This window comes from Engraulis encrasicolus, chromosome 19, assembly GCF_034702125.1.
Source record: "Engraulis encrasicolus isolate BLACKSEA-1 chromosome 19, IST_EnEncr_1.0, whole genome shotgun sequence".
Classification (NCBI taxonomy): Eukaryota; Metazoa; Chordata; class Actinopteri; order Clupeiformes; family Engraulidae; genus Engraulis; species Engraulis encrasicolus.
In genome coordinates this window covers 39229447-39238739 of record NC_085875.1, presented here as the reverse complement: position 1 = coordinate 39238739, position 9293 = coordinate 39229447, and the positions used below count along the sequence as shown (strand labels likewise).

The following is a 9293-nucleotide window of genomic DNA, read 5'->3' as shown; positions in this document are numbered from 1 at the left end:
GACATGTTCTCACAGACATGTTGATTATTCAGTCATTCATCTGGCTAGACAAGACATTTCCATATTTTTCTGGCTGTATTTAGCTACAAATATGAGTAGGTGTGTAGACTTAGTAAACTACTATACAGCAGGCCCTATATATATATCCAAAGAACTTACAAGGGCCAATGACAGCCATGAGTGCAATACTGTTTTGAGTTTTCCGAGTTTTGATTTCAGTACTGCATTCCTATAGGCCTACATTAATTTTTGAGACGATCATATCCAAAAAAGAATGTCCTTATAAGGTTACTTTAACCAACATGATACAATAAGCTCAGAAACACTGCTCTGAGTTCCGGTCAAGAGTTAATCGAAGGCAATGTCATCTCAGATTTATTTCTATAGCACTCTTACAGACAGCTGAGCAGCTCCAAAGTGCCTGTGTCTGAACAGATGGAGAAACACAGGGAAATAACTGGCGAGTCATCTCCGGCACTGATGTGCTGGAGGTACTGGAAGTGATGTAGAGCCCATCCATGCTGTGGCGGATGATGAAAAGGGTGACTCAGATCTCACCCAGCCAGCTGAATGTGATCCTATCCCCTTGTAAGACCCCACTCCCCATCCCCATCCCAATCCATACCCATAGCCATGATTTATTCAGCACCAAAGAAGTGGTTCCCAAGCTGGGGGTCATAACCCCTGGGGAGGGAGTTGCGAGGTACTACAGGGGTTCACGGAGAGAAGGGTACTGTTTGCATAAACCTTGAATATTATGCTTTCATATCAATTGGTCAGTAAGAGTATTCATTTGTATGATCAATACATGTTTAAACTTTTCCTGTGAATTTTCAAAATTTAACAATATTAAAGGACACAAAATGGCTGGAATATGGGAGGTGGGGAGTCACGAAAATATTCTAATGTCCAAAAGAAGGTCCCAAAAAAGGTTCAGGAACCACTATCCCAGAGCAAGGCAGGCAGGCAGGCAGAGAGGCAAAAGGCAGACAGCATGGGGGAGGGAATGGGGGATATAAAAAGACCCTGACATCAGTTACTGCAGCAGTGTACGGTACCCACACCTCCCGTTCAGCACCCCATCATCCACATCCACACAACCACCACCCCCCCCAGCCCCGGATACTTACTCTGCAACCTCCCCAAAGAAAAACAAAAAAGCTATGGTACAGCAACTTTCTTTAGAAGCAGGGGCTGGTTCAATTACAGCACTAAATGCATCTGTTTTTCTGCTTCAGTGGTGAACTGACCTCAGTTTGGTGTTTTTTGATGTTTTGTTTGTCTTCTGTTCTACTGGGACAGACCTTTTTGCAGAGAGAAAAAACGCATACCAGACTTCCTATAGAACTCCCACTCTGTCTTCAGTCTTTCATGGATGCACACAATTTTTCAATAAAAACACCCTGTTCATGCCTTTAACTGTAGTCCAAACCATGACAAGTCTTTGCAATGTTTTGGTTCTTTCTCAGTCTTGCGTGGTAAATCACATGACCGGCATCCATATTTAGCTCCGTCTGCACGTGCCCTGTGCAGAGCAGACTCTTGTCTCCCCAATTGCGTAACTCTTAACATTTATATTTCATAGCAGTGCTGAGATGGCAAAGTCATGCTATGTTGTTGTGCTTTTCAACATAGCTCGCTTCCTTGTCTGAAACTAACAAGACATGTTTATGGTGTAAAAGGCCATTTTGCATTGATGCTGAGGGTCTGCCAATTGGTTAGACCAGTAAATATTTGTTTATCACTCAGTAAATATTCATGAAAATATCAAACTTGTAAATGACCAGCTTATATTTAGGAAACAAATGTGAACATGTTTGGACACTGTCTTGGGGAGGTGGAGACTACTGTCATTAATTATTGCTGAACAACCAAGTTGTGCATGTACACATGTACAGTATGGTCCATTTTTATTGTTGTGGACATGCAGAGTTGACCAGAGCAAAAGGTCAGAATTTGTCTGGATAGTCTCTAAAGCTGGACTGTGGATTGTCCTGTGGAACTCAATTTTGAATTTTGAAATTAAATTAAATTAAATCTGAATTCACGCAGCACTGCTCATTAAAACAAACGGAGACTGGACTTCCTAATGTTCTGCAGTTAATGTGATATCTCCATGGATGGGGGGCATTCTGGGATGCCTACTGCAGAGGGAGTGTGGAACACGATGGGATAATCCAATCCTGAGAAACTCTATTGACACTGGAAAAACACACTCAATTTAGTCTTAATTCAGCAGCTTAGACTTTCCTCTTGCAATTATCATGAAAGTAGAACTTTAGAACTTCCCCTCTTTCTCAGAGGGCCAGGGTTCAGAGTGCCTGTCAGGTACTGGGGAACGCAGAACAGAGAAAGTAGAAGGCATGGAACAAGATGGGATAATCCAGACTAGTCATTTAAACACGCCAACCTCCACAAAGTAATGCCTTTAACGCCATATAAGTCCATACGCTTTTGTTCCTGGCAGACCTGTTTCCAATACAAACAGATGAGGACATGGAGGCCAACCTGGAGCACTGAGAGTCTGCATTAAGTCTGGTAACGTCACCCCATTTGAAACACAAGCAAATATGTAACTTTCTAAGAAAAAAAAATACTAACAGAAGTAACTATAGGGCCCCTGCCGTGGCTCATACGGTTGGGGCATTGATTGTTATGCCAGGGACCAGGGTTCGATTCTGGCCTGAGGTCATTTCCCGATCCTCCCCAACTCACTTCCTGTCACTATCTCACACTGTCCTGTCAAATAAATGCATCAAATATATATTTTTAATGAAGTAACTGTTGAATGACCTAATGAAATCCTATCTCATACACACTACACTAAACTTAGTAACTTAATGGCCTACGCCTACAAGTCATGGAAGGCAGCAGAGCAAATTCAGGTACAATAACTTTCACTCTTTCACAAAACTACTGTATATGATTGTTAATTTTGTAAACATTGAATTTACTATAAAGTGACCTCTCTGTCAGCCAGTCAGTCTCTGTCCTTTACGGCTATCAGTTCCTAACGAGCGCCACCATCATCCATCCAGCCATTACATCACCCGTGCATAGTCAGCTCTGCCAAGCATGATGACACAATAGGATTAGAGCACAGTGTACAGTAAGATCAGGAGGGTGTAATCATTCACACGGCCATGATCGGCTAGCTCTGCGGCCACGCCATGCCCTGAGGAAACACAGCTCCTGTGCCAGCACCAGCACCAGCCAGCATTAGCCAGCTTTGTGTGCTAATCATAACAATGAGCTAGTGGGCTAGCAGGTCGACTTCTGGGTGAGATTGCAAGGAAAGGATTTGCTGGATGAATGAATTAGATTGCTACGACGTAATCAGTTAAAGACATAAATCAGGGTCTTTTTTCCAACAGCTTAATTTTCATAAAGTTTCCATGGCACGATTGGATGACTTATTCTGTGTCAATCAGTGAATTGAACAACGAGAGCGAAGCTACCTAATTGAAGATGCTGACTGGGAGGCAGCATGAAAGTGCATATGGCCATTAGGGAGCTCAGTAACTACACTATTATCTGGGGTCACTAATGCCGTTTATAGTAATTCCCAGCACAACAATGTATTTTTATGTGATTTCCACTCTGCTTTTCAGAAAAACACTTTGGGAAAAACACTAACTTCTGTCTGTTTTGACATGGGAGTCAATAGTATAGATTATAGCAGTTTCGTCAGTCAACACAACTAAAACGAAGATGCTGCTATATTATGACTTGGTCAATAAAATCATTAGCACAGTTTTTGGTGGTTTGCTATTTGTAGATGTGGGTTGACTTACAGCTTGTCGATATCACCAACCCCCCACAGGTAGAAGCCATACTAGTTGAGAGTGTGAGTGTGTGTGTGTGTGTGTGTGTGTGTGTGTGTGTGTGTGTGTGTGTGTGTGTGTGTGTTTGTTTGCATGCGTGTGTGCGCATGTGCTCCCCAATTAAAGAGTTGGTTTATGATCATTCCACATTTGTCTTCTGTTCAATTCTCATGCTCTCACAGTCACTGCTAATGACACAGGGAATCGGTATGACCAAATCTCACTTAATCTCGCATCAGAGATATTCCCAACAGTCTCCACACAGTTAGCCTAGGAGGCCTTAACCATTATATTGGTTTGCGATAAACGGACCTGCATGAATGGACAAAGAAGATTAATCTCAGGGACTATCCCCAGGTGGGGTCACGAGGCCCTGTGCGTGTGCGTGTGCGTGTGCGTGTGCACACACTGACCTGATTAACTAGGTACGTAGGTCTGAAAAGTCAAAGACAAAAAGCTACCCATCACCCACCATGCTGACTGCCTACACCATCCACAAATAATGGGGATGCAGTGCACCACACATTAACATTTACTTTTTCCAAAGCGGCTTAAAAAGAAGACATTAGGCTAATCTGGCTATCACGCCAAGCTTATAGATGGAACCTGATCGGGCAAACCAAATCAAACAGATCCCTAATTTAGCGGACACATACTGTACATTGAATTTGTACAATTTATACAGAATGTTTAACAATCAACCCAGATTTTTCCTCACCAGGAAGACCTGAGCGTAGGCAGGTTGTCCAGGCTAAGTCAGGCTTAACATTTAGAGTAGTGTCGTAAACAGTATGGTGAGGACTAGCCTATTAGTAGACAACATACCACCAATCCATCATCAAAAGACTAGAAATACAGACTTCATCACAGCATGTACAAACATGGTCCTTTATCAAAGTCCTGACTGGTTTCCTCTTTTTCATGGTTCATACTTCCTTTTTTCCCCTGACCCTCTTTGTGCTTCAAGTCCTCAGTGAATGTCACCTCTATGAGATGAGGGGCATTGAGGGCAGGTCAAGGGGGACTTTGGGGCCACACCCCCAGGGAATTCAGGCAACTGCATTACCATACGTCCAGTGCCTGCAGCTATCTTGCTGGATCTCTTAATTTAAAGACAGATGGTCACCTTTGACCTCCTCTTTTTTTCAAACATGAAAAAAGCCAATTCTGACTCAAAAAGCTCAGCATTTTATGGTATATTGCAACAACGCTATCTCTGAAATTGAAAGTTTAAGTCCTGAAGTGGACAAAAGGTGAACACTTATTGAGGAGAGTTGAAGAGACAGTGATAATGTCCAAGAGGTGCAATTAGAGTATGTTCAGAGCCATCTTTGAGGAAACTAATGATGCAGTCCTACAGCGCCTCATCTTGATGGAAGCCACTTCACCATTGTATGAATGTGAGACACCATCCTCTCACATAACACTTTTCCCTGCTTATGCTGCTGTCACGGTCATGCACTGTCCAACCATCGGCATGTGAGATTCTGACTTTTTAAAATTGTCTTAACACAGTGGTGCATACATACTGTGCAGTGCAGTTAATTTGGCTAGTGAAACATTCACCTTTGCTATATACAAGAACAAAATGTCGCAAAGAAAGTGGACTTCATCTTACCTTCAGCTGCACCAGGTGCACGTCGACGTGTTTGTTCTGCGAGTCCTGGTGCACAAAGTGGGTGAGGTCCCGCACGCGCTCCGTAGTGGCCCTCAGCCAGGTCTCGATCTCGGGCAGGTGCAGCACCACCTTCCAGTCCGCCCCCGTGTGGAGGGGCGGAGGCTTCTGGTACCTGCTACTGCTACTGGTGCCCATGTTGAGGCTGCTATTGCTGCTGCTGCTGTGCCCAGCGTCGGGCACCTGGGAGTTGAGCATTGTCTCCCCGTGGAGGGAGGCGGAGGTGGTGTGAGACGGGCTGGGGTCTTCGTCTTCCTCTCCGTGGTGGCTGCAGTGGGGCTCCATGGTGGGGGTGACGGAGGTGATCATGGGAGAGGCAGCCTCACAGGCCATGGGCGACACGGCAACGTTCATCATGACGGCGGGATACGGCTAGATCCTACTACAGCAGGGGGGGAGACGTCCACTAGATCAGCTGGAGACAGGAAAGAAGGAAGAACAGAGGAGGGATGGAGTGGAGGGATAGCAGATGGAGGGAGTGAAGAAGAAGAAGAAGAAGAAGAAGAAGAAGAAGAAGAAGAAGAAGAAGAAGAAGAAGAAGAAGAAGAAGAAGAAGAAGAAGAAGAAGAAGAAGAAGAAGAAGAAGAAGAAGAAGAAGAAGAAGATAGATAGATAGATAGATAGATAGATAGATAGATAGATAGATAGATAGATAGATAGATAGATAGATAGATATGAGGGTTAGGAACAGAGGATAGGAGGATGAGGAAGAATAGATATAGAATAGGTGTAGGAGGAGGGGGAGGTATGGAGAGAGATGGAGAGGATAGACATTAATGACTTAAATAGCGTCTGGATTATGTTAAGTGTATGCGAGGGTGGGGAGACCAGTGGGGTAATTTGTGATGCAAATCCACAGGCCAGGCACGTCTCTTTTAAGGTACACTGCTGAATAAATTGGCAACTATTCCAGACGCCACAAAGCTCATAGTATAGCAGATAGAATTCCGCAAGGGTGTGCCCCTTTTCTGAGTTTTGCTAGTGTGTGTGTGTGTGTGTGTGTGTGTGTGTGTGTGTGTGTGTGTGTGTGTGTGTGTGTGTGTGTGTGTGTGTGTGTGTGTGTGTGTGTGTGTGTGTGTGTGTGTGTGTGTGTGTTGTAAATACAGTAGGGTGTGACATGCAGTGTGCCTGCATGTCATTTGTTCTCACTCATTCCTTTCTACAGTACACTGGTCACTGATGTTGGTGTTCTCATGGTGTGTGTGTGTGTGTGTGTGTGTGTGTGTGTGTGTGTGTGTGTGTGTGTGTGTGTGTGTGTGTGTGTGTGTGTGTGTGTGTGTGTGTGTGTGTGTGTGTGTGCAGGGCTGCCGACAGGGGGGGCAAAGAGGTATGTGGTCCCAGGCCCAGAGAGATAGGGATCCTGATTAAATTGTAGTCTGTATTGGGTAGGGGGCCCTTTCAGATGACTGTCCTGGGCCCAGCATAAGCTGTCAGCGACCGTGTGTGTGTGTGTGTGTGTGTGTGTGTGTGTGTGTGTGTGTGTGTGTGTGTGTGTGTGTGTGTGTGTGTGTGTGTGTGTGTGTGTGTGTGTGTGTGTGTGTGTGTGTGTGTGTGTGTTCCACACGGTCAGTCATTCGCTTCTCTACACAGTCCACTGATACCAAGTGTCCAAGAGGCATGATGTGGGCCATATACAGCAAAGAGCTGCAGTCCCTTCTGTACTCATTTGTATGCTTCCTGAGAATGAAAACGACCTATTTAGCACCGCCACACACAATACTTTATTGAGGTCAATACAAACACACCAGATTATGAAAAATGTAGAATATTCTGCACTGCTGCGCCGTCAACACAAATGTACTGTACTGTATGAAGTGCACATCACATTACAACTGAATCAGCAATAAGCAGCAGCTATAGAACTCTATAATTGTTTGATGCAGAAATGCCATTTACACACTTTTTGACGTTGCAAAAAAGCAACTGCTTTACTTTTATAGCTAATTGCATGTGTAAGCTTACTGACGGGTTATATAATGCATATTCTACACCAAGCTCCACTCCAGCCTCCTCTAGTCTACATTTCACTGCTATGTCATTGCCAAAGGTAATATCAATCCCTCCGAGTAGAAACAACATAAAATCGTTTATGACTTGCTCCATTCACCCATCTCTTTCTCCCATCTCTCTCAAGCCCGAGCAGTGTGAGTGCATCTTGAGCTCCACATAATAACTCTCTCCCTCATCTCTGTTGCGTCTTAATGCCAGTCATTACCACGCCATCAGACTCCAGTGGCCCTGAGGGCTTAAACTGTTGCTACTGTAATTCGCTCTGCCCCCATCCTCAAGAGGTGGGGGGGTGCTGCCTTAATCCATTCCCAGAAAATGATGCCAGTTTCTGGGTTGAGTCCTGCCAAACACCACTCAACGCCAGGGTCACATCAGGTAAACATTCATGTACTGGATAGGCACAACATTATGTTTTTGTCTCCGGTCCACTTACAGCTTCAAAGCTGCATTAACTGTCCTTTGAACTACGGTGAAATCCTGTTCCTCCCTACAAACCTTTGTTGTCTGGAGTGGAGCAAAGAGAATTCATAAGCGCTTTCACCTCGTTACTAGTTTTGATGAACTATGGCTACAACTTCAGTTAACTCCATTAGTTTTGCTTAGACAGGTGAGATAAAGGAAACTTCCAGACGAGGTTAATGATAAAGTATGTTTTTTTTTTGTTTCTTTTCATAACAACACTGTACATTATAATGGACCGATGAAGAAACAGTTTGTGTGCATTTTACTTCTTCCAGCTGTCTATTGAACTTTGCCGGATATAAAATACCAGATAAACCCTTTCCTACACAAAGACTTGGACAATAGGGAGAAGATTCCACTTTCAACCAGGTGTATAATGATAACAATCTCTACTTTTAAGAGGCGATTTTGGCTTCAATACAATAAATAAAAGATTATCGAGGGCACTGTGTAATAAGCTGTATGATGAATTATCAAAGCTACTCTACTTTAAAAGATACTTCAAAAAAACTTCCTTTCAGATACTAAATCTATCAGCAGCAATATCGCTTGCACACCACTGGCACTAGAGATGCTTTGCATATGAACATGTGTCACACTGATCCACTGTATCTCCTGCATTAAGAGCTAACCAGATACGGTAGCCTATCTATAGGAAGAGGGTGACGGTTGTGTGTGTGTGTGTGTGTGTGTGTGTGTGTGTGTGTGTGTGTGTGTGTGTGTGTGTGTGTGTGTGTGTGTGTGTGTGTGTGTGTGTGTGTGTGTGTGTGTGTGTGTGTGTGTGTGTGTGTGTGTGTGTGTGTGTGTGTGTGCGTGCGCATGTGTGTTTGTGTGTGCGCCAAAGACTTTGAGGCCAGTGTCATGTAAGGTAATGCTATCACAGCTGCTGTGTGTTGCACAGGCAACAACGTGAACTCGTAACTGTGAGAAGGCCAATCTGATTCCGAGCACTCCGCTCAGGAAGCGTGTAAACATAAAGATCTGACACACACGAGTGTGTTATCTGTGCTACGGTGCAGGAGTGCCGGTGAATTGATGTTGGGTGGAGGTTAGGAGGTTGCTTCCTGCATGGGCACTCGTGGCTCAAGTGCAGTAACAGATACAGCACCGACAAGACACTGACCAAATAGACTTTATCGCTACACCATATTAGCCAATAGCGCTTATCTGTGTACTGCAGGCTATTAGTTACCAAAGCAGGCCACCCATCGCTAATTAACCATGGTTTCTCTTCCACATAATTGATTCTGCACATTACGATGAATCATTTATGAAGCAAAATGGATGGCATGGATGTTTAGAGTGAGCAATGTGCCACCCAC

General features: G+C 44.2%; 1 protein-coding gene across 1 annotated transcript in view; it reads right to left on the bottom strand.

The window, feature by feature from the left end:
• Positions 1 to 9293, bottom strand: part of akap6 (A kinase (PRKA) anchor protein 6) — a 215741-nt gene that overhangs the window by 185369 nt on the left and 21079 nt on the right. Inside the window, exon 2 of the mRNA XM_063184362.1 lies at positions 5443 to 5914. Within this exon, the coding sequence (XP_063040432.1) occupies positions 5443 to 5856 (414 nt within the window). The 5' untranslated portion in view covers positions 5857 to 5914. The remainder of the gene's footprint in view (positions 1 to 5442; positions 5915 to 9293) is intronic.